The sequence below is a fragment of the Schistocerca nitens genome, chromosome 6, assembly GCF_023898315.1.
Source record: "Schistocerca nitens isolate TAMUIC-IGC-003100 chromosome 6, iqSchNite1.1, whole genome shotgun sequence".
Classification (NCBI taxonomy): Eukaryota; Metazoa; Arthropoda; class Insecta; order Orthoptera; family Acrididae; genus Schistocerca; species Schistocerca nitens.
The window spans coordinates 179,175,002-179,202,307 of NC_064619.1; the positions used below are offsets into that span (position 1 = coordinate 179,175,002).

The following is a 27,306-nucleotide window of genomic DNA, read 5'->3' on the forward strand; positions in this document are numbered from 1 at the left end:
AGAATGGTACAGTTTGGTGGTGGCTGTTAATCTTGGTGGACAGCTGGTTGGTGATAATGTCATCATGAAAATATCATCAGTGAACCTGAACCAGACATGGGGTTTTGGGACACTAGGAAGGTTTTCTCATGGCAGCTCATAAACAGATTGATGTAGGAGGGTGCCATGCTAGTGCCCATCATTGTGCCACAGGTTTGTTTATCTGTCTTTTGTCCAAAGAAGGAGTAATTATGTGTGAGTATGCAATTGATTAGATGTATAAGGATTAAGTATCTTAGAAGAAAGATTAAGGAAAGGCAAACCTACGTTTCTAGCATTTGTAGACTTAGAGAAAGCTTTTGACAATGTTGATTGGAATACTCTCTTTCAAATTCTGAAGGTGGCAGGGGTAAAATACAGAGAGCGAAAGGGTATTTACAATTTGTACAGAAACCAGATGGCAGTTATAAGAGTCGAGGGACATGGAAGGGAAGCAATGGTTGGGAAGGGAGTGAGACAGGGTTGTAGCCTATCCCCGATGTTATTCAATCTGTATATTGAGCAAGCAGTAAAGGAAACAAAAGAAAAGTTCGGAGTAGGTATTAAATAATAAATAAAAACTGTGAGGTTCGCCGATGACATTGTAATTCTGTCAGAGACAGCAAGGGACTTGGAAGAGCAACTGAACGGAATGGACAGTGTCTTGAAAGGAGGGTATAGGATGAACATCAACAAAAGCAAAACGAGGATAATGGAATGTAGTTGAATTAAGTCGGGTGATGCTGAGGGAATTAGATTAGGAAATGAGACACTTAAAGTAGTAAAGAAGTTTTGCTATTTGGGGATCAAAATAACTGATGGTGGTCGAAGTAGAAAGGATATAAAATGTAGACTGGCAATGGCAAGGAAAGCGTTTCTGAAGAACAGAAATTTGTTAACATCGAGTATAGATTTAAATGTCAGGAAGTCGTTTCTGAAAGTATTTGTATGGAGTGTATCCATGTATGGAAGTGAAACGTGGACGATAAATAGTTTAGACAAGAAGAGAATAGAAGCTTTCGAAGTGTGGTGCTACAGAAGAATGCTGAAGATTAGATGGGTAGATATAACTAATGAGGAGGTATGGAATAGAATTGGGGAGAAGAGGAGCTTGTGACACAGCTTGACTAGAAGAAGGGACCAGTTGGTAGGACATGTTCTGAGACATTGAGGGATCACCAATTTACTATTGGAGGGCAGCGTGGAGGGTAAAAATCGTAGAGGGAGACCAAGAGATGAATACTCTAAGCAGATTCAGAAGGATGTAGGCTGCAGTAGGTACTGGGAGATGAAGAAGCTTGCACAGGATAGAGTAGCATGGAGAGCTGCATCAAACCAGTCTCAGACTCAGACCACAACAACAACGACAACAACAATAAGGAATGAGGTAGTGGGTCATTTCCCTGTGGAAAACTCAGGTGTAAGACCTGCTCAAGTCAGCCACTGAGCACATTCTACTCCAGCCATGTTGAAGGCATTCCTTTCCCAACAGAGCCAGGTTCCATTTGTGAAAGCAACCATGTTACGTATCAGCTCTGCTGCAATTTTTACATAGCATTTTATGTGGACATGGCCGCCAACTAGCTGTCCATTAGAAGAAATGGCCAACTGCCAACTGTGGCCAAGAGAAACATTGTGCTGCTGAGCACAGCATGCTCAGTTTCAATGTCTGCTTCACAACTCATTCCACCTGGATCCTTCCCCCCTCCCAGCAAACCTTTCCTGAACTATGTACAAGGGATTTATCCATGCAGCACATTCTGTGTTCCTGAGATCTTCCTGGTCTCAGTCTTCACTAACCTTCTGCACCAACACTCTTTTTCCACAGTCTCCCCTCCCTCTGTTCTGTCACCCCCTCCCAATCCACTCCCTCACGTCAGCATTGCTTGCTGCACAAATGCACCAGCTCTGGTGCCTTTGTCATATCTCTATACCATGCAAATGCTGCTTCTCCCTCCCACTTTCCTATCTTGTTTACCTGCTACCTCCTTCCCAGCTGTTAGCTACCCTTCCCAAACCCTTCCTGCCACTCCCTGCCTCTTTCCTCTCTCACCTGCCCCACATGAGCCAACGTATCACTCCAGTCTACCTGACAAATTGCCATCCCCGCATTGTGCATTCAGCCACTGCGAGGAATGGCCACGTGGTTTGAGGCGTCCTGTCACAGACTGCACAGCCACTCCCGCTGGGAGTTCGTGTCCTCCCTCGGGCATGGGTGTGTGTGTGTGTGTTGTTCTTAGCGTAATTTAGTTTAAGTGTGTGTAAGTCTAGGGACTGATGACGTAAGCAATATGGTCCCTTAGGAATTCACACACATTTAAACATTTTTGATTTGCATTCAGCCAGCACAATATAGCTGATCATAGGCAAACAATTCATGTAAACTGACTAAAGTCTCCCATCTTCTTAGTTTGATATTAACATTTGAAAACTGAAATTTTGCCTTTGGGAACCATTTTTTTAGGGGGGAGGGAGAGAGGGAGAGAGAGAGAGAGAGAGAGAGAGAGAGAGTGAGTGAGTGAGTGTTTAAATATATAATTCATCATATATTTTCATTTGTTCTCAGGGAGTGACGTAGCTATTTCAGCAACAGCTTGGGATGGCAACCTTTCTGACACTAATAAGGTAAATTAATTTTCAAACAGTCTTACTGTAAATAACAATAATGTTAGCAATGGTACAGCATTGGTTATCTCCTATTTACTAAGCAGCTCTCTTCAGTAACACATCTATTTAATCTTCGGTATAATCTATTGATGAGTCACTGTTTGTTCATGTGAATGATTATGCTTACATTTACTGGGCTTGAAAGTTATTGTTATTATTGTAACTGGATTGTCACTGTTATTATTTCTTTTAATCATTTCATGTGTCATAATTCTTTCCCCTCACAATTTTGAATATTGGCAAAAAATACTCACCATCATTTACAATGATTCTTAGTGAAAATGTGACTGAACTAACTTGTTTTAGGAGTTCCAAAATGTGCTTCTTCCAGTTTAAATTCTTATCGCTGTGGACACATGAAGATCTTGAAATTTCTACCACATTTATTATTTTCGTACCGTGTGCTATACTTATTATTGATTTAGTGTCTCTAGATGTGCATAACTACGTCTTTTTAAAATTGAGGGTGAAACAATTTGCAGAAAACCAGCCAACAATACTTACAAGAACATTGTTTACCATATATTATGTATCAGTATATATGCTTAGATTACAATACTAATGTCATCTGCTGAAACAGATTTGCCCCAGTTAGAATTTTGTCCCTGGCCTATACTGGTTGAATTATTAAATGCCATGACATTATCCATTGGTTGGCCATACTATCAGTCCCATAAAATTTCTATTTATCGCGGAGAATACTATAATTCACATGGTCAAATGCCATAGATGGATCACAAAAAATACCAACCAGTGTGGTATTTACTGCTTGTGAAATTTGGTGAGTGAACATGTAAATGGCATTCTCAGTAGAGAAACTCTTCTGAAACCCAAACTCTGATTTGCTGAGGATATTATTGTTACTAAGGTGAGTTAGTGTTCCAGAATTCATCACATTCTCAAAAGTCTTGGAAACGATGTCACTTCGTTAAAACCGTGTTTAACGTAACACATTTTGACTTTTTTTCCATCCTGCCACAGTTACAAAACAATGCTCACAATGCCATGAAATGTTACCAAGAACTGTATGGTCTAATGATAACTTAAAACCGATAATGGGAAAATAAAATTCACCCTCAGTTTTAAAAAGACGCAGTTATGCACATCTAGAGACACTAAATCAATGATAAGTATAGCACACGGTACGAAAATAATAAATGTGGTGGAAATTTCAAGATCTTCATGCGTCCACAGTGATAAGAATTTAAACTGGAAAAAGCACATTTTGGAACTCCTAAAACAAGTTAGTTCAGTCACATTTTCACTAAGAATCATTGTAAATGATGATGAGTATTTTTTGCCAATATTCAAAATTGTGAGGAGAAAGAATTATGACACACGAAATGATTAAAAGAAATAATAACAATGACAATCCAGTTACAATAATAACAATAACTTTCAAGCCCAGTAAATGTAAGCATAATCATTCACATGAACAAACAGTGACTCATCAATAGATTATACTGAAGATTAAATAGGTGTGTTACTAGTTGCAATCATTTCAGAAACCATAGTAAAATTTTGAGTAAGCAATCTCTGTAAGATGATTTTCTACTTACTCTGAATCTCTTACGGAGAATTTAATACTAGGTTCAAGCAGCAGGATACAGCTATAAAATAAAACTATATTTAATTGTGTTAGAGGAGAAATTAATGAGCTTTTATCTTCTAATTTCATGTTACTTGTTTCTCAGATAGTAAGAGAAGGCAGATCTAGTGATTTATTCTGTCCTTTAGTCATGTGTAGCACATTCTCACATACAAACACTCTTTTACTTCTTACAACATGTAGATTTTTCATGCTCATGAAGAAGGTGTGCGTTAAATTCATACTGTTATCATCAATTATAGGCTTCAACTTATTTCTGCTCTTTTAAAATTTTTGAGAACAGTATGCCTTGTCCTCATTCAGAAAAATCGTTCTCTGATTTCAGTGTATAATTATATCAGAAACAGGTTACTTTAAAAAAAATTCAGATGTTTACAAAACTCTATTTTTGAAAATTTTTGTAAATTGTAGATAACTTATTTCATAGCAAATTAGAATTTGTGATTCACAGTTATTGCCAGAGGATAGGTCACTCCAAATTTCAGTGTGTATCAATGCAAATATACATACATTTTTGAGGATTTTCAGAAGTTACCACTGTCCTGTGCATAATCTAATTTGTAGTAAATTGGCACTTGTGATTTGGTTACTGTAGAAGATATTGCAACTAAAATACTGTGTTACAGCTAGTTTTCCCTTAAAGACAACTGTATGTTATCTACATTTATTGTACATTATTTCTATTTTTGAATATGTTAATGGCTACAATAACCTCAAAAAGTTTTAAGAAACTGAAAAATTTTACCTCATGATTTTTTGTTGCCTTAATAGAAATCTCATTTTGTATATTTGCTTCTATTCTTATAGGAATTAGTAAGTTTTTTACTCAAGAGATTAACAGATAATTGGCAGGCTTAGTTTAAAATTGTTGTTCACAGTCCTGTAAGAGCTGTTCAAAAGGTATCTGACTTTTATTTATAAATTCAGTCTCTATTTAGATACAATTACTTTACACTAGTTACCTTCAAAGTCATCCCCGTCTCAGCTTGTACACACTTCTCTCAACACTGCTGCCACTGCTGGAATCGTCACTGGAAAATCTCATATGATATCGTTCAGAGCTGCTCCAGTCAGTTCTGGAGAATGCCTTTTCTTTTCTGAAATCTGGTTCCTTTGAATCTTTTTCAGTTTAGGGAAAAGCCAGAAGTGACTCAGTGATAGGTCAGAGGAATAGGGAGGCTGACAAACCACAGCCATGTTGTGTTTGTCCAAAAAAACCCTGAATTAATTGAGAATGATGAGCAGGGTGTTATCATGGTGAAGGTGTCAGCTGCCTGCTGACCACAAGTCTGGCTGTTTGCATCTCACAGCTTCATGAAGGTGACACAGGATCTCTTGGTAGTACTCATGATTGACATTAGTTCCTTCTGGGGCATACTCATGATGGACCACACCACTGGAGTAAAAAAAAATATAGTCAGCATGACTTTCAAATTACTGCATACTTGCCTCATATTTTTGGGTCTCAGCAATGATGAGGGCTTCCATTGCGATGACTGGAAGTTTGCTTCTGGCTTGTACCCATATATACAGGACTTATCACGAGTGATCACTGTGTTAACAAAGTTGGGGTTGCTGTTCACAGTATCCAGCTTGTTCTGTTCGATCCATGAATGAAGTTGCTTCTGCTCAGTTTTTAGCAACTTTGGTGCAAATTTTACTGAGATCCTCCTGAGGTTCAAATGTTCCATTAAAATGAGTTGAATAGATCTAGTACTATTTTTAACCTTGACAGTAAGTTCTCTGATCGTGATTAATCTATCCTGAATCATCAGGGTGCTTATGTGATCAGTAAAAACCTCATTTGTGGATGTTGAGGGCCAACCAAACTTAAAATTTGATGCAATAATGTTGTTCTATTTTCCTGTCATATTGCCCACAAACCAAAATCTAGCAAATACCACTTACGCATGTGCCACAATGCAGCCCCAATGTGAATGCTGTTCCCAAACATGGGATGAGTCGGTTGATGTTCGTAAGCAGTTGAAAATCGCCCTGACTATTGTCAGACAATTGGCAGTGGCTATGTATTGCTGTGTTGGAAGAGCTCTTGAGTGTCATGTACCTGTGGTACAGGTACAAAAGGTATCTCCAGTACTATGTTCTCCTGTGGATCCTGTCTCCTCTGCAGAAGGTACAGAACCTGTCATTACTCATCCACTTGGCTGCATGTGGCATTTCAGTGGTAGGTCTAGGAATCCTCTACAGGGTAGGTGGGGACCAGGGAAGACTAGAGGTGTTATACTGATCCTCCTAACCAACAAGCTTTAGGTGCTGTCTTTCACTGAAACTGATACTGAGCCAGTGGGACTCACTTCGCTTGTTTTGAGGAAACCTTTTTCATCCTGTGTCAGGAGGAGGCAAACACAAAAGGGGAGCGGTCTATTAATCATCAGCAGTTCAAATGTATGGAAAATGTTGCAAACACATGGGGAAATGGGAGCAAGGGACAGGAAAGGACACCAGGTGCACTTAGTGTTTATGCCAGGGGTTTCATTCAACATATTTGAAAGGCTATTGTGGCAGCCATTGAGGGAAGAGAGTGTAACCAACTGCAGATTGTGTCACATGTTGGAACAGACATAGCCAGTCATCTGGGCTCCAAGATCGTACTTGGATTATTCCAGTGACTGGCTTATAAGGTTGAGAACACCTGAAAGAATCTCACAATCTGCAGTATTGGCCCCAGAACACACAATTCACAGCATTGGCCTCAAAACTGACTGTGACCCCTGGTTCTGAGTTGAGAGTAAGGACTGAATCAAATATTGTGAAGGTATTGTGACAAGCTAGGCTGCCACTTCCTGGATATGCACCATAGGGTTGAGAACTGTAGGGTCTCCCTAAATGGATCAGGTGTGCACTACACATCAGAGACTGCTGTCCAGGTAGCTAACTATGTGTGGGTTGCACACAAGGGTTTTTAGATTAGGAGACCTCCATCCAATCAAGATAACAATAGCTGTAGGAAACACAGAAGTATCACTGTAAGCAGGAAACCTGGAAGTATAAGTTACAATTGAAAGAAATGACTCCCACAGGTGAGAGTATTATGATCCTAGTGGTTAACAGGCGAAGCATTTACAACAGAGTGCCAGAAACTGAAGTGCTCCTGAAAAGGAGTGGAGCTCATGTACAATTAGTTACAGAAAGCTGGTTGAAACCTGAAGTTGATAGCAGTGAGACTTTTTGCAAAGATTTAAGTGTGTATCAAAAGGATAGGCTAATGAGAAATGGAGGTGGTGTATTTGTCGCAGTAGACAAGAAACTCAAATCCAGCGAGATAGAAGTTGAAGCCACGTGTGAGATTGTTTGGGCAAGAGTCAGTATCAGGGGTGGTCATAAAATGGTAACTGGATCTTTCTTTCACCTACCAGACTCATCTCTTGATGTAATTGAAATCTTTAGAGATGATCTCAGTCAAAAAATGGTAACTGGAACTTTCTTTCACCTACCAGACTCATCTCTTGATGCAATTGAAATCTTTAGAGAAGATCTCAGTTCTCTTGTACGTGACTTCCCCAATCATACTGTAATCATTGGTGAAGACATTGTCTCCCAACAGTCAGTTGGGGAAAATGAGTGTTGTTAGTGGTGAGAATGATAAATGTCCTGTGAAACATCATTAAATGCCTTCTCTGAAAACTAACCAGAGTAGATAGTTTAGAAGCCTACTCATGATGGAAATATATTAAATCTAATAACAACAAATAAACCTGACCTCTTTGAGGATGTCCACATTTTACCCAACTTGCACTTTTCTTACATGACATCCTGACAGCCATGGATCAAGGCAGTGTGCTACATAAAGTATTCTTCAGTTAAAAAAACTTTGACTCAGTATCACATCAAAGTTTATCATCTAAAGACAATATTGTGAAAAGGATAGATTGCTACTCACCATATAGCGGAGATGTTGGGTCGCAGATAGGCCCAAAAAAAAAAAAAAGGCTGTTAAGACCAGACTGTGAGCAGCTGTGCATAATGGGAGAAGCAATCTGGTTGGCAGGGGTGGGGAGGGATTGACAGCAGTAATGAAATTATAATGAAATCCAGACCTTTCGCTGCTTGCAGGCATTGTTAAATATCAACGGGGACAGTTGAAAATGTGTGCCCCAACCGGGACTCGAACCCAGGATCTCCTGCTTATATGGCAGACGCTCTATACGCTCTATCCTATAGAGCCACCAAGGACAAGGAGGATAGTGCGACTGCAGGGACTTATCTCTGGCACATTCCCAACTTACTGTACACGCACTACATTTGTAGCACCCCTGCCCACTATACGCATTTTTGTGGCAGTCAACTACCAATTCCTGTAAGAGTTTGAGCAATGTGAGTGCATCCGCACTGAACAAGATCATTGGCCGGTAAGCCTTATCTATATGAATATGGTATCTGTACTTTCAGACATGTCTGAAAGAACAGATACCATCTTCATAATGACAGGAGTAAAGTTGGACATGAGACGCTGCACTAACAATCAGTGTGGAATTGCAGTTGTATGTCGTGCATGGACGAGATGGTTGATACAGTGTTACTCGTAAGAAAGAGTGTGCAGTGCATTTTGGAAGGCAACTGGTGAAACAGAGGTAAGAAGAGAGATATTGCCAGACACTGAGTATAGTAATGTGTTAGAAAGTAGTAACAGAGGAAAACAGTGCTGGATTATGGGATGGAAGGAAAGGTGTTAGGTAAAATCAAACAATGGAAAATCCATAATGGAAGTACAAGATTCATCGAAAGATAAAGTCCTGGGTGTACTCCAGGGAAGTGTATTGCATCCCTTGCGATTCATATTATTATTTTTGTGGACAATATTAATAGTAACCTCAGAATGTTTGTAGGTGATGAAGTTATCTATAATGAAATACAGCGTGGAAAAAACTGCACAAACATTAAGTCAGATCTTGAAAATATTTCAAAGTGGTGCAAAGTTGGGTAAATCGCTTTAAATTTTAGGAAATGTAAAACTGTACATTTGGAAAAAAAAAAAAAAAGGTAGTATCCTACGACTATTTGGAATTGACCAACTCGTACAAATACCTGGGTGTAACACTTTGTAGGGATTTGAAATGATCACATAAGCCAATTGTGGGTAAAGTAGGTGGTAGACTTCAGTTTATTGCTAGAATACTGGGGAAGAGCAATCAATCTACAATGGGATTGCTTGCAAATCACTCCTGTGACTCTTTCCAGAACATTGCTCTAGTGTGTGGGATCCATACCAGATAGAACGAACAGGGGATACTGAACATATACAGAGAATGGCAGCAAAAGTGGTCACAGGTTTGTTTGACCCATGGGATAATGCCACAGAGCTGCTAAAGAAACTGAACTGGCATATTCTTGAAGATAGCTGTAAACTATCCCGAGAAAGTCTACTTTCAAAGTTTAAAGAACTGGCTTTAAATGATGACTCTAGGAATGTACTACAACCCCCTACGTATTGGTCACATAGAGGTTGGGAGTACAAGATTAAATTAATTACAGGGTGCACAGAGGCATTCAATCAATCATTGTTGCCGAGTGAATGGAACAGGAAGAACCGTAACAATTGGTACAATGGGAAGTATCGTCTGCCATGCACTTCACATTGGTTTGCACAGTATTAATGTAAATGTAGATGATATTTCTTTATTTTTGCTATTTGGTATGTAATTTACATGGTTGTGGTTCAATACAAATTCAGAATATTATTCAACATATTATATGTCTTTCTTGCAGTATATTCCAAGTGCTAATGAAACCATAAAGGAAGATGCCGACAGTCCATTGGCGAGTGATAAAATTATTGCCCCGTTGAAAGAATCTGTGTCAGAGGTTGAGAAGCTTGTGCGAGCAGGTAAGAGATCATTTATTCTGTTGTTGAATAAATTTTCATCTACAATGGAGTGTGTGCTGATTTGAAATATCCTGACAGATTAAAACTGTGTGCTGCACTGGGACTTGAATACAAAACCTTTGCATTGTGTTATGTAATTAATAACTTTGTGTTTCAGTGAGTGGTACACTATGATACATTTTTGAATAGGTCTTTAGGAGAGGGAATGAATTACCAAATAAAAAATACAGGGTGCCATTTAAAAAAGTCATACCGTTGTTCGTATCTTTGTAAAAAAACAAAGCTACAACGAAGGCAATAAGCTGATTGATGTCCCCCTGACGGCTAAAGAACATTTGCTTGAAACATTTTGTAATTTGCATCTGGACAAACAGTTATTTAGGGTGGTCAAGATAAATGGGACACCCTGTATATAGTAGCTCTAAACATGATAAAGATATCGAAACAATGTCTGTAGTGATAAAAGAAATTATTCACGTGGGTTAAAAAAACAAAAAATTAATTGTGATGAGGGACTGAAACTTGATTCTAGGTAAAGGAAGAGAAGGGAAATGATAGGAGAACATGGGACAAAACACACACTTTGAATATTAAGATTTTATCAGTTAATTACTGAAGCATTTGTCACAAAGTCCTTGAATTTACTACCCCGAAGGAAAGCTGTCCCAATCAAATTACACTCAGCATAGAGAACTGGATGTAACCCAAAGTAGAAAGCTCTGAAATATGAGGAGTATCCAAAATGGAAGATACAAAACTATGCTGTGGGTACAATTGAAGTCTTTATTCAAAAGTAATCCCCAGAGGCCTGAGCATAACTATCACATTGTTTAATGAGCTGAGGGATTCGCTGTTCCCAGAGTTCCTGTGGCTTGGCTGTGAGAGGAGCCAGTCCTCTGTGTCCTCCAATTCCTCATCTGAGTAGGAGTGCTTCTCTTTGAGGTGTTCTTTTTGTGGACCGAACACACAGGGTGACATGTCCGGTTGCAAGGCGATTGCTCAAGCTGTTCCTACTTGAACTTCATAAGACCTTGGAGACTGGATTGTTATGACGTTTCATACCTTTTCATTTGACCACTCCTTGTACTTAATGAGGCATGGAATGCATATTATCGGTAAATAGGGTGGGCATTGTAGGAGGGGGAGCGTTCTTTGCAGTCTACAAAAACATTACATCTATTGTGGTTGAAACTGATTCTGACTGCAAAGTTATCTGGAGGTGAGTATCAGTGTAGGGGCCTCCCTCCATGGGAGTATGAGGGCAGCAATCACATTTGCCCTTAGGTAAGTCTGACATTTCTTCCATTTACTTGTGTCAGACTTCTGTTTTCTTTTCTGTCTGCCTCTCTTGGCCAACTTTTGCTTTCTTGACCTCAACAATATTTGGTTACGAGGCTGGTGGGGTGTCCTACATTTTCATTTTATAGTCTTACCATAGGGAAGGGAGGTCTTCTTAGGCATAGTGAAGTGAATGCTACCAGGGGAGTAAAACTTGATGTCAAATTATAGTCCTCTAGGTTGGGAGTTGGGTGAGTGGGGGATCACCCCATTATATGTAAAAACTTTCTAAGGTTCGGGACTCCAAAGAAAACCCTCAACACTTGAATGGAATAACATTATGACAGTTATTGGCAGGGAGAAGAACTCTTGGAGTTGATACATGGAATGTTCAGAGCATTGCAAATAAATACACTGAATTAGAGAATGAAGTGAATCAACTGAATGTGGACATAATTGTTTTGTCTGAAACTAAGAAAAAGAGACAAGGAAATGAGAAATTTGGGAATTTCATCAATTTTTGGTCTGAAGTTGTTGGACATAAATGGGCAAAAGCAGGTGTTTTCCTTCCAATTAACAAATCTATGAGCTCTTACATCAAGGATTACACATTTTTATATGATAGAATTGTCACTCTCACCATTACTTAACCAAGTTAAAAACCACCAAGAAATAATAATAGCAAAAGACTTTAATGCGAGAGTAGGCTCACAAGAAATGATGTCATAGTATGAAGACATGGAGATAACGTTGTTAATAGTTCTGGAGAAAATCTTGTAGGATTCTGTAACCAGCATAATTTAAAAATTCTGAACACATATTATTCACATAAATATACTCACAGGTATGTGTGGGAAAGACCCTCATTACAACAGAAATTGTTAATCGCTTGCATCATAACTGTGGCTTGGTTCTAAAAGGGCCAATGTCAAGAATCTTAGTTTTAAGTTATAAGCTTTTGAATATTTTCTAAGATTTTCTGACAGCTACTAACAATATGTTTGGGGCTATTTGTTACTAACATTATAGTAAATCAACTTAACCAAAGCTTGTTTTTAAATAATAAATTTCTAGAATTTTCAGCTTTAAAATTAAAGGACTTAAGAGAACATTGGCCCTTTTTAACATCATGAACTCTCTTAAATTATTTGACATTGGCCCTTTGGACATCAGTGTCAGGTAGAATGAATAACCAGAAACAGGTAATTTTAAGAAAACGATTTCCTTGTACTCATTGATTAAATCACTTTATTCATTCCTCAAGAACTTAATAACTGATAGCAACTGCTACACGTTCCAAAAATCACGTTTTATCACTGTAAATCATCAAAACACTCTTTGGTCTCATAATCAGGGGGGAGACTGTTTATTCACATTTCTTAATATCATACAAATAATTTGCATACGCTATAGTTGATACTGTAAAAGGGGAGAGAAAAAATATATCAATTGTTTCCATCATCATCATCATCATCATCATCCTCCCCTTCATAAGATATCTGTTTATCTCTTTTATCTGTGTGTTGGCTCTCAGGTGGTGAACTGCATGTAGAATGGACAACTGCTTATATTGATGTGTGTAAGGAGATCCCTTAAGTCCTTTAATTTCTTTCCTGAGTTGGGTATGATAAAATCAGAAATAGGTGCAAGTTTTGGCATCGACAAGCATTGAATTTTCTTTCTGTTCAGATCTATCATCTTGAATGGTTCTTCTGAGGAGTAACTGTGTTTTTAGCAGACAATTCCTGGCATACCTGAGTGATACTTCATCCATTTTATCTTGTTTCAAACAATAAGATTCCTTTCTGTTTTAATTTTCTTGTAGAGATAATGATTGCTCATCAAGTCTGTAAAGTTGTATAAGTCCTTTTGTTCCAGCTCTGTTGCAGTTATGGGTGGCTTTCAGGGAACCATACTTATTAATTTGGTCCAGTCTCTTTGTAGTTCCACTTCAACAGTTGTTGTTTTCTTTGTCTTCTCAAAGGCTGCATGAATTGGGTCAGCTGCCAAGTGAGTATGTCCAACTTTAAGAAACTTGTGGTTGATTTCAAAACATCTTCCCTGAATCATGAATTCTTCCACTACTCTCAGAAACTGGCAATAAAAATATTTGTTTGTCCAGTACATGAATCACTGTACAGGTGTACCCCAAAATTTTTGTTGGCCAGTATCATCAAATAATCATATAGACAAGAAGCTATTTCTTTGCCACCTCTTCCTGCCACTGTTTCATTCCAAATGTAACATACTGGTGAACATTCTTTATGTGTCTTTACATAGATGATCAAGTTGCAGGTCCAAAGCTATTGTTTGTAAAATGTCACACCACAGCGTAGAAAAGGAGTGGGTAGACATTTCTGCAAATCAAAGGCCAGGGTCACTATATTGGAATTCTGCACAGCTTTCTTTTTATCATGTCTTTCTGATCGTAAGCAGCCTGGGCTAAATCCAAATGCTGCTGTCGTTCCACTTCAACTTTACAACGTTTAGCATCATGAGTACAATTCTTGAGTAATGTGAAGTATTTGGCACATTTTGCACAAGTGTCCGTCTTCGGTTTGTGGAAGCTAAGATTGAAACAGGTCACAAAAACTCTTCAATAACACGCTTCACTTCTTGGTTTCATATCTTTGGTTTGGCAAAATTCTTGATAGAGCCAGTACATTGCTGAAATAATCAAATCTGGAGATAATTTTTTTTAGAAGAATGAGATCAAGAATAATGGCTTTCGCAGGAAGGAAACATGTTAATATGTTCCTTCATTAAATCAGTGTCGTCAGATGGTACTTTTGGATGATTAGAATGTGTACCACGTCCATTTTCAAACACACTCCTCCTTCAGAGCCCCGTCTCTTCTCCACAATTATTCTTATCTTCTTTTGTGTTAAGAAAAATGTACTAAGGAACATATTCTGACATGCTTCTTTCTTAGTCTGCAAAGAAAGACTGTAAAGAAAGTACTTCCTGGAATATTTACACCTGCTTGCAGTTCCCTCAGGTTTGTTCCTTAAACGCTCCACATGTTTCTTTTCCTCAGACACATGATTAGCTATGAACTGATTTTGAGCTTCTGGGGACAATTTGTAATATTCTATGAACATTTTTTGCTCTCTCATAGTCATTTAATTTTCCTCCACAATTTTTGCTGCACTTGCACAATGATTTCAGAACTTTAGCAGGTATAACTTTTCCTTTTGATGTCACATATTCCTTTCCTGCAGTTTTCAATTCTTTCCTCTGATTTTACTCCCATAATTTTTCGTTTTGCTTTCTTTTTCTGGCTGAATCCTGTGGATCACATTTCTTCCTCCCCCTTCCTCCCCCTTTTTGTTTCATTGCCAAGCTGCTGTTGAATTAGATAAATTTCTTCAATCCTTGAAGATCTTTTAACTGTCTTTCGTACAGCTATATTCCCTCCGTCACTGCTTTCATCACTACTTTCGCCACTATTTGGAACATATTCATCAGAATCTTCAAATACATCTTCATCAGAACTTGAAATCACGTGTGCCGATAATGACGAACATGCATTTCCTTCTGTACTAGTACTGGAATGACCTTAAAAAAATTAAAAATGAAATAAATTTAATATATCTAAAAACAAAGATGATGTAATTTACCATACGAAAGTGTTGGTATGTTGATAGAGACACTAACAAACACAAACACACACACAAAATCAAGCTTTCGCAACACACGATTGCTTCATCAGGAAAGAGGGAAGGAGAGGGAAAGACGAAAGGATGTGGGTTTTAAGGGAGAGGGTAAGGAGTCATTCCAATCCCAGGAGCGGAAAGACTTACCCGAGGGGGGGAAAAGGGACAGGTATACACTCGCGTGCGCGCACACACACACACACACACACACACACACACACACACACACACACACACACACACACACACACATATCCATCGACACATATACAGACACAAGCAGACATATCTGTGTCTGTGCCTGTATATGTGCGGATGGATGTGTGTGTGTGTGTGTGTGTGTGTGTGTGTGTGTGTGTGGGCACGCGCGAGTGTATGTATACCTGTCCCTTTTTGCCCCTAAGGTAAGTCTTTCTGCTCCCGGGATTGGAATGACTCCTTACCCTCTCCCTTAAAACCCACATCCTTTCGTCTGTCCCTCTCCTTCCCTCTTTCCTGATGAAGCAAACCTGGGCTGCGAAAGCTTGAATTTTGTGTGTGTGTGTTTGTGTTTGTTAGTGTCTCTATCAACATATCAACACTTTCGTTTGGTTAGTTACATCATCTTTGTTTTTAGATATATTTTTCCCACATGGAATGTTTCCATCTATTACATTCAAATAAATTTAATAGGCAGTTGATAATATTTTAGATTGGCATTAAGTAGAGATACCAGTCAATTTATAGTCATGTGTTGGAAACATGGGGACAAATGCTCCTGATATCAGTTTACTTTAGTAAACTTATCTTCAAGGCAAAGTGACCACGTCAGTGGTGATATTTCAGGTGCAGTTTGTTCCTCAAGCTCTTCCTTATCGCCTCTATGAAACATGATGTTTGTGTCCACCAAGACTGTCTAGACTCCTCACTAACACTGCACCGAATGGTTAGGGGAATTGTTAAAGAAACAACTCTTATTATTGTGTATTCCTGCCAGATTTAAGTCGAATGTCACAGCACTATTTCAGTTGTTGAAACCATCTGTCAGCAAAAAAGGCCAATGTCGACATTGGCCCTTCTTACAACAAATGTAAAATAAGAGGGAAGGCCAATGTCAAGATTGGCCCTTTTATGATGATTGGAAACTTGATAAAACAGTTTGAGGCTTACATCTTAAAACCCCAGTATCTGTTGTCCTATGTGGCTTAGACATTGGCCATTTTAACATTATGAAGAGCACATAAAACTATATGGTGTACACCAATAAAACCAGTTTTGACAGATATTGACATTGGCCCTTTTAGAACCAAGCCACAGCATTGTTAAGCAAAGATGAAAATTGGTAGTTCAAAACTGTAGAGTCTTGCTGGGAGCCAACTGAGGATCTGACCACTACTTAGTTTTGTAAAAGATGATGTGTCCGTTTAAGAGAGAACCATCAGCAGCTGGTTAGCCAGAACAATGAGAGAAACTGCAGCAGACATGGTACAAGCTGCTCTTTCTCCTGAAGCGGGCCAGCATTGCAGATTTATTGCAACAGAGACTAGCGTGTGGTTGTTCTAGAGGTACAGGGGACTGAGAGTAGGAGTGCAGACAAACAGCTCCCCCAAGGGTGTTAGGTGATCATAAGAAGTTTATTTGGGAAAAGAAGAGTTTATATAAAAACTAATTATCAGCTAAGTTACCTCAAGATAGACAAAATTACCAGACATTCGATCAGGAGTTAAGAAACGGAATGAAACCAGTAAAAAGAACAGGGTATAGGAAAAGGGATGCATTCAAATTTAGAGTTTAATAGGAGGATAACAAATGATAGAGGCATGAAGGACAATTACTGGTATGAAGATAACACCAGTAAAACAAAGCAGTAGACAACTTAATTCCTTTAAGAGAAAGGGAAAAGCATTGTACAGATCTTCTAATTGAAGATAGACTGAATTACACAAAAGAGGAAGAAGGTAGGACTGAAGAAACTCTTCGAAATAGTACCATTACAATATACTGTGCATTAGCTAAAATGAAGAATGGCTGATTACCTGGTCCTGAAAATATTCCTGTGGAATTATTGAAAGCTGGAGGACATCGTTTGAAGAAAAGAATAATGCATGTAACGAATTTGTCAGTGGATTAAAATTCCATTGTATTAAAATTTCATTGTGTGGAAGAGATATATGGTTTCCGTTTTCAAAAAGATGAGTAGAAGAGACACTACCTGCTACAGAGGAATGCATGATGAGCTGCTTATGTGGCAAAATTATGTATGTGAAGATAAGGCAAGATGTTGACCGACATATTGGGGAAAGGTCAGATACACATAACAGATCCTACAGATAACCTCTTTATTTTACAAGAGCCAACGGAAAAAATTTAAAAACCGTAGGGAAGGAGCTACGCATTGCCTTTGTGGATTTAGCAAAAGCTCATATCATGGTTTCCACAGCAAACTGTGGAAAGTTATGGAAGGTAATAGATGTGGATGACCATCTTTTGCAGATTCTTATTGAAATGCACAGAGGTAAAAAGGTACAGCTTAAAAGAGGGTCAAATTATCGGAACCTATTAATATCACAAAGGTGGGATAAGGTTGCAGTATGTCATCCATCTTGTTCAATTTATATGTAGAACTGGCTCTAAGAAGATAGAAGAACAGCTGTGGAAGAATGAGAATCGTTGTTAATGAAGTGCAGTTATTTTCATAAGTTTTGCTGATGACTGGGCTATTCTAGCACACGATGAATATGATCTCGAGTTCATGGTACAACTTTTGTATCAGGAATGTATCAGGTGGGGACTACATGTGAGTCTAACAAAAACCGAATATCTGGTAGTGAATAGTGACAAAAGATTTGAAGTACACGTCACTGGCAGCACAGTTATGAGACAGCTAGAGGAATTTAAATATCGGGGAACATATACTGAAAAAACTGGCTTACTATTGCAGAGCAAAAATACAGAATACAACGAAGCAAAAAAGTATGAGGGTGTATGAATTCTTTTTGGTGGTACAAGAACATTGCTAACAGTAGTAAGAAAAGAGTGGGTAGGCTAATGGTTGAATCTGTCCTGTGCTATGGACTAGATCTAAGGGTTTTAAATGGTGAATTCAGAATGTGATCAATGGCTATGGAAATGGATTACTTATGAAGGAACACCAGAATATTAAGAATCAAAGAAAAAAACTGATGATGGTGAAATAAGAGTTAGTATGAGGGCAAATGAAACAGTGTTTGATGGAATTGAAAGAAAATAAACTGATATGGGAATTCGTTGAGAATGCCAGATTATTGGTGGCCAAAGAAGACGTTTCAATGGAAACCACCTGGCACATGTAAATGTGTCTGAGCATGATGTTCTTGGAAAGATCACATCAACAAATTAATTGAGCACTGTGGTCTATGCAAGGATGATGCTCTGATTAGTGAAGCTTGGTAGAATATTACAGGAGTACAGAAAAATGTTGGTATTAATTGATCTTTCTATTAATTAATCCTGTAATAATAATAATAATAATAATAATAATAATAATAATAACCACAGCGACTGCATAGAAGCGATGGACAAAACAGATGCCTATAAATATCTAGGATACAGACAAAAAATAGGAATAGATAATACAAATATTAAAGAAGAACTAAAAGAAAAATATAGACAAAGACTAACAAAAATACTGAAAACAGAATTGACAGCAAGAAACAAGACAAAAGCTATAAATACTTATGCTATACCAGTATTGACCTACTCATTTGGAGTAGTGAAATGGAGTAACACAGACCTAGAAGCACTCAATACACTTACACGATCACAATGCCACAAATATAGAATACATCACATACATTCAGCAACAGAAAGATTCACATTAAGCAGAGAGGAAGGAGGAAGGGGATTTATCGACATAAAAAACCTATATTATGGGCAGGTAGACAATTTAAGAAAATTCTTTATAGAACGAGCAGAAACTAGCAAAATACACAAAGCAATCACTCATATAAATACATCGGCTACACCACTGCAATTTGATAACCACTTCTACAACCCTTTAGATCACATAACATCAATAGATACGAAGAAAGTAAATTGGAAAAAGAAAACACTACATGGCAAGCACCCGTATCATCTAACACAGCCACACATTGATCAAGACGCATCCAACACATGGCTAAGAAAAGGCACTATATACAGTGAGACGGAAGGATTCATGATTGCAATAAGGGATCAAACAATAAACACCAGATATTACAGCAAGCATATTATTAAAGATCCCAATACCACAACAGATAAATGCAGACTTTGCAAACATCCAATAGAAACAGTAGATCACATCACAAGCGGATGTACAATACTAGCAAATACAGAATACCCCAGAAGACATGACAATGTAGCAAAAATAATACATCAACAGCTTGCCTTACGACATAAACTTATAAAACAACACGTTCCCACATACAAGTATGCACCACAAAATGTACTGGAGAATGATGAATACAAATTATACTGGAACAGAACCATTATAACAGATAAAACAACACCACATAACAAACCTGACATCATACTCACCAATAAAAAGAAGAAATTAACACAACTAATCGAAATATCCATACCCAATACAACAAATATACAAAAGAAAACAGGAGAAAAAATTGAAAAATACATCCAACTGGCTGAGGAAGTCAAGGACATGTGGCATCAGGATAATGTTGACATTATACCAATTATACTATCAACTACAGGAGTCATACCACACAATATCCACCAGTACATCAATGCAATACAGCTACATCCAAACCTATATATACAACTACAGAAATCCGTAATTATTGATACATGTTCAATTACCCGAAAGTTCCTAAATGCAATATAACACATACCATACAGTTAAAAGGAAGTGACGCTTGATCAGGGTCTGTGTCACTTTCCATTTTTAACCAGACTTAATGTCTGAGAAAGTAAAGAAAAAATAATAATAATAAACCCCATGGAGGTCCAGGAAAAGAATAGGCCTCCGGTATGTTCTGCCAGTCTTAAAAGGCGACAAAAAGAACAAACCACTAATAGGGCTAACCCTCCTTTTAGTGTGATTAGTTGGTTCAGGACAGAACTAATGAAGCCTCGGACAAGCGCTGTCATGGACGGGGACGACGCTTGAACCCTATGCCCTTCCACAATGGTAACGACACTGCTAGCCACACGGAAAATGATTTAAATCCAGATAGAGGCAGTTTGCAGGATATGCTTCCTGCAACCACCCTAGAAGGAAAACAAAGGCGGAGGATGAGATGGTCAGATGAAGTTAATCGACACCTCATGTTCTGTTATTACCAAGCAACAAACCTAGGAACCAACACAACTGGATACAGATCACAAGTATACACAACATTTATTACCAGATACCCAGAATTAAAATTTTTCACAGAACAACGACTAGCTGATCAGATCCGTGTAATAATAAAAAATAACGGGATACCCCAGTCAGAATTAGAAAATATCAAACAACAAGTACAACAAATACTGGAACAAAATAATGTGCAAACAGAAGAAGAAGAAAATAGAGTAATGGACTCAAACATCCCAGAGCAGACAAACAAAGAACAACATGCATCAATTAAACAATCAGAGGAAAACGAAATCTTGCGACAGCCACCAGAACAAGCACAAATAGAACACGAAGTGACACACATGTTAGATATAGAAGAAAAATTTCAGCTGACATATATAGAATACAAAGACACAAATACAGACATTAGACCATTCTTGCATAGACTGCCAAGTAACCCACAAGTCAAAACAGCAATAAAAACTATCAACACAATCATACACAACAAAATAAATGGATATACAACTATGGAAGAGTTACAACTACTGCTTTATATAGGAGCACTCACTACACTAAATATACACACTAGGCAGAGATCAGAACCAACCAACACACAGAAGAAACCCACAAAACCAGCATGGCAACACAGGCTACAGATCAGAATAGAAAAACTGAGAAGGGACATCGGACAGCTAACACAATTTATAAGAAATAAAATGTCAGAAAAAAAACGAAAAAGGTTAGGTAAAATCTCACAAGAAGAAGCGATAGAGCAATTAGATGAGAAGAAGCAGAAATTACAAGCATTGGCCAAACGTCTTAGGAGATACAAAAAAAGTGAAAATAGAAGGAAACAAAACCAAACATTCAACGCAAACCAAAAGAAATTTTACCAGACAATAGATAACACACACATTAAAATAGACAATCCACCAAACATAACAGACATGGAACACTTCTGGAGCAACATATGGTCAAACCTGGTACAACATAACAGGCATGCACGGTGGACACAAGCAGAAACAGACACATACAAGATGATACCACAAATGCCTGAAGTGATAATTTTGCAACATGAAGTCACCCAAGCTATTAATTCTACTCACAATTGGAAAGCCCCTGGAAAAGATAAAATAGCAAATTTCTGGCTAAAGAAGTTCACCTCAACACATTCACATCTAACTAAATTATTTAACAGTTACATTGCAGACCCATACACATTCCCTGATAGACTTACACATGGAATAACTTATCTGAAACCTAAAGATCAAGCAGACACACCAAACCCAGCTAAATATTGCCCCATAACATGCCTACCAACAATATACAAAATATTAACTTCAGTCATTACACAGAAATTAATGACACATACAACACAGAACAAAATTATAAATGAAGAACAAAAAGGCTGTTGCAAAGGAGCACGAGGATGTAAAGAGCAACTGATAATAGTTGCAGAGGTGACATATCAAGCTAAAACTAAACAAAGGTCGCTACACTACGCATACATTGATTACCAAAAAGCTTTTGATAGTGTACCCCACTCTTGGTGACTACAAATATTGGAAATATACAAAGTAGATCCTAAATTGATACAGTTCGTAAACATAGTAATGAAAAATTGGAAAACCACACTTAATATCCAAACAAATTCAAATATTATCTCATCACAGCCAATACAGATTAAGCGTGGAATATACCAAGGAGACTCATTAAGTCCTTCCTGGTTCTGCCTTGCTCTGAACCCACTATCCAACATGCTAAATAATACAAATTATGGATACAATATTACTGGAACATACCAACACAAAATCACACATTTGCTACTAATGGATGATCTAAAACTACTGGCAGCAACAAATCAACAACTCAACCAATTACTAAAGATAACAGATGTATTCAGCAATGTTATAAATATGGCTTTTGGAACAGACAAATGTAAGAAAAATAGCATAGTCAAGGGAAAACACACCGAAAAAGAAGATTACATATTGGATAACCACAGTGACTGCATAGAAGCGATGGAACAAACAGATGCCTATAAATATCTAGGATACAGACAAAAAATAGGAATAGATAATACAAATATTAAAGAAGAACTAAAAGAAAAATATAGACAAAGACTAACAAAAATACTGAAAACAGAATTGACAGCAAGAAACAAGACAAAAGCTATAAATACTTATGCTATACCAATATTGACCTACTCATTTGGAGTAGTGAAATGGAGTATCACAGACCTAGAAACACTCAATACACTTACACGATCACAATGCCACAAATATAGAATACATCACATACATTCAGCAACAGAAAGATTCACATTAAGCAGAAAGGAAGGAGGAAGGGGATTTATCGACATAAAAATCCTACATTATGGGCAGGTAGACAATTTAAGAAAATTCTTTATAGAACGAGCAGAAACTAGCAAAATACACAAAGCAATCACTCATATAAATACATCGGCTACACCACTGCAATTTCATAACCACTTCTACAACCCTTTAGATCACCTAACATCAACAGATACGAAGAAAGTAAATTGGAAAAAGAAAACACTACATGGCAAGCACCCGTATCATCTAACACAGCCACACATTGATCAAGACGCATCCAACACATGGCTAAGAAAAGGCACTATATACAGTGAGACGGAAGGATTCATGATTGCAATAAGGGATCAAACAATAAACACCAGATATTACAGCAAGCATATTATTAAAGATCCCAATACCACAACAGATAAATGCAGACTTTGCAAACATCCAATAGGAACAGTAGATCACATCACAAGCGGATGTACAATACTAGCAAATACAGAATACCCCAGAAGACATGACAATGTAGCAAAAATAATACATCAACAGCTTGCCTTACAACATAAACTTATAAAACAACACTTTCCCACATAAAAGTATGCACCACAAAATGTACTGGAGAATGATGAATACAAATTATACTGGAACAGAACCATTATAACAGATAAAACAACACCACATAACAAACCTGACATCATACTCACCAATAAAAAGAAGAAATTAACACAACTAATCGAAATATCCATACCCAATACAACAAATATACAAAAGAAAACAGGAGAAAAAATTGAAAAATACATCCAACTGGCTGAGGAAGCCAAGGACATGTGGCATCAGGATAAAGTTGACATTATACCAATTATACTATCAACGACAGGAGTCATACCACACAATATCCACCAGTACATCAATGCAATACAGCTACATCCAAATTTATATATACAACTACAGAAATCTGTAATTATTGATACATGTTCAATTACCCGAAAATTCCTAAATGCAATATAACATATACCGTACAGTTAAAAGGAAGTGACACTTGATCAAGGTCCGCGTCACTTTCCATTTTTAACCAGACTTAACGTCTGAGAAAGTAGAGAAATAATAATAATAATAATAATAATAATAATAATGCCCGTGGAGGCCCGGGAAAAGAATAGGCCTCCGGTATGTTCTGCCAGACGTAAAAGGCGACGAAAAGAACAAACCACTAATAGGGCTAACCCCCCTTTTAGTGTGATGAGTTGGTTCAGGACAGAACTAAAGAAGCCTCGGACAAGCGCCGTCATGGTCGGGCACGACGCTTGAACCCTATGCCCGCCCACAATGGTAACGACACTGCTAGCCAACTGGAAAATGATTTAAATCCAAATAGAGGTGTTTTGCAGGATATGCTTCCTACAACCACCCTAGAAGGAAAGCAAAGGCGGAGGATGAGATGGTCAGATGAAGTTAATCGACACCTCATGTTCTGTTATTACCAAGCAACAAACCTAGGAACCAACACAACTGGATACAGATCACAAGTATACACAACATTTATTACCAGATACCCAGAATTAAAATTTTTTACAGAACAACGACTAGCTGATCAGATCCGTGTAATAATAAAAAATAACGGGATACCCCAGTCAGAATTAGAAAACATCAAACAACAAGTACAACAAATACTGGAACAAAATAATGTGCAAACAGAAGAAGAAGAAAATAGAGTAATGGACTCAAACATCCCAGAGCAGACAAACAAAGAACAACATGCATCAATTAAACAATCAGAGGAAAACGAAATCTTGCGACAGCCACCAGAACAAGCACAAATAGAACACGAAGTGACACACATGTTAGATATAGAAGAAAAATTTCAGCTGACTTATATAGAATACAAAGACACAAATACAGACATTAGACCATTCTTGCATAGACTGCCAAGTAACCCACAAGTCAAAACAGCAATAAAAACTATCAACACAATCATACACAACAAAATAAATGGATATACAACTATGGAAGAGTTACAACTACTGCTTTATATAGGAGCACTCACTACACTAAATATACACACTAGGCAGAGATCAGAACCAACCAACACACAGAAGAAACCCACAAAACCAGCATGGCAACACAGGCTACAGATCAGAATAGAAAAACTGAGAAGGGACATCGGACAGCTAACACAATTTATAAGAAATAAAATGTCAGAAAAAAAACGAAAAAGGTTAGGTAAAATCTCACAAGAAGAAGCGATAGAGCAATTAGATGAGAAGAAGCAGAAATTACAAGCATTGGCCAAACGTCTTAGGAGATACAAAAAAAGTGAAAATAGAAGGAAACAAAACCAAACATTCAACGCAAACCAAAAGAAATTTTACCAGACAATAGATAACACACACATTAAAATAGACAATCCACCAAACATAACAGACATGGAACACTTCTGGAGCAACATATGGTCAAACCTGGTACAACATAACAGGCATGCACGGTGGACACAAGCAGAAACAGACACATACAAGATGATACCACAAATGCCTGAAGTGATAATTTTGCAACATGAAGTCACCCAAGCTATTAATTCTACTCACAATTGGAAAGCCCCTGGAAAAGATAAAATAGCAAATTTCTGGCTAAAGAAGTTCACCTCAACACATTCACATCTAACTAAATTATTTAACAGTTACATTGCAGACCCATACACATTCCCTGATAGACTTACACATGGAATAACTTATCTGAAACCTAAAGATCAAGCAGACACACCAAACCCAGCTAAATATTGCCCCATAACATGCCTACCAACAATATACAAAATATTAACTTCAGTCATTACACAGAAATTAATGACACATACAACACAGAACAAAATTATAAATGAAGAACAAAAAGGCTGTTGCAAAGGAGCACGAGGATGTAAAGAGCAACTGATAATAGTTGCAGAGGTGACATATCAAGCTAAAACTAAACAAAGGTCGCTACACTACGCATACATTGATTACCAAAAAGCTTTTGATAGTGTACCCCACTCTTGGTGACTACAAATATTGGAAATATACAAAGTAGATCCTAAATTGATACAGTTCGTAAACATAGTAATGAAAAATTGGAAAACCACACTTAATATCCAAACAAATTCAAATATTATCACATCACAACCAATACAGATTAAGCGTGGAATATACCAAGGAGACTCATTAAGTCCTTTCTAGTTCTGCCTTGCTCTGAACCCACTATCCAACATGCTAAATAATACAAATTATGGATACAATATCACTGGAACATACCCACACAAAATCACACATTTGCTACTAATGGATGATCTAAAACTACTGGCAGCAACAAATGAACAACTCAACCAATTACTAAAGATAACAGAAGTATTCAGCAATGATATAAATATGGCTTTTGGAACGGACAAATGTAAGAAAAATAGCATAGTCAAGGGAAAACACACTAAACAAGAAGATTACATATTGGATAACCACAGTGACTGCATAGAAGCGATGGAAAAAACAGATGCCTATAAATATCTAGGATACAGACAAAAAATAGGAATAGATAATACAAATATTAAAGAAGAACTAAAAGAAAAATATAGACAAAGACTAACAAAAATACTGAAAACAGAATTGACAGCAAGAAACAAGACAAAAGCTATAAATACCTATGCTATACCAATATTGACCTACTCATTTGGAGTAGTGAAATGGAGTAACACAGACCTAGAAACACTCAATACACTTACACGATCACAATGCCACAAATATAGAATACATTACATACATTCAGCAACAGAAAGATTCACATTAAGCAGAAAGGAAGGAGGAAGGGGATTTATCGACATAAAAATCCTACATTATGGACAGGTAGACAATTTAAGAAAATTCTTTATAGAACGAGCAGAAATCAGCAAAATACACAAAGCAATCACTCATATAAATACATCTGCTACACCACTGCAATTTCATAACCACTTCTACAACCCTTTAGATCACATAACATCAACAGATACGAAGAAAGTAAATTGGAAAAAGAAAACACTACATGGCAAGCACCCGTATCATCTAACACAGCCACACATTGATCAAGACGCATCCAACACATGGCTAAGAAAAGGCAATATATACAGTGAGATAGAAGGATTCATGATTGCAATACAGGATCAAACAATAAACACCAGGTATTACAGCAAGCATATTATTAAAGATCCCAATACCACAACAGATAAATGCAGACTTTGCAAACAACAAATAGGAACAGTAGATCACATCACAAGCGGATGTACAATACTAGCAAATACAGAATACCCCAGAAGACATGACAATGTTGCAAAAGTAATTCATCAACAGCTTGCCTTACAACATAAACTTATAAAACAACACGTTCCCTCATACAAGTATGCACCACAAAATCTACAGGAGAATGATGAATACAAATTATACTCGAACAGAACCATTATAACAGATAAAACAATGCCACATAACAAACCTGACATCATACTCACCAATAAAAAGAAGAAATTAGCACAACTAATCGAAATATCCATACCCAATACAACAAATATACAAAAGAAAACAGGAGAAAAAATTGAAAAATACATCCAACTGGCTGAGGAAGCCAAGGACATGTGG

General features: G+C 37.5%; 1 protein-coding gene across 4 annotated transcripts in view; it reads left to right on the forward strand.

Moving 5' to 3' along the window:
* LOC126263212 (membralin) overlaps positions 1 to 27,306 on the forward strand; it is a 540,938-nt gene that overhangs the window by 88,829 nt on the left and 424,803 nt on the right. For all 4 annotated transcript variants that reach the window (XM_049960282.1, XM_049960283.1, XM_049960280.1 and 1 more), the window contains exons 5-6: positions 2,585 to 2,643; positions 10,022 to 10,139. In XM_049960282.1, coding sequence (XP_049816239.1) covers positions 2,585 to 2,643; positions 10,022 to 10,139 — 177 coding nt within the window. The remainder of the gene's footprint in view (positions 1 to 2,584; positions 2,644 to 10,021; positions 10,140 to 27,306) is intronic.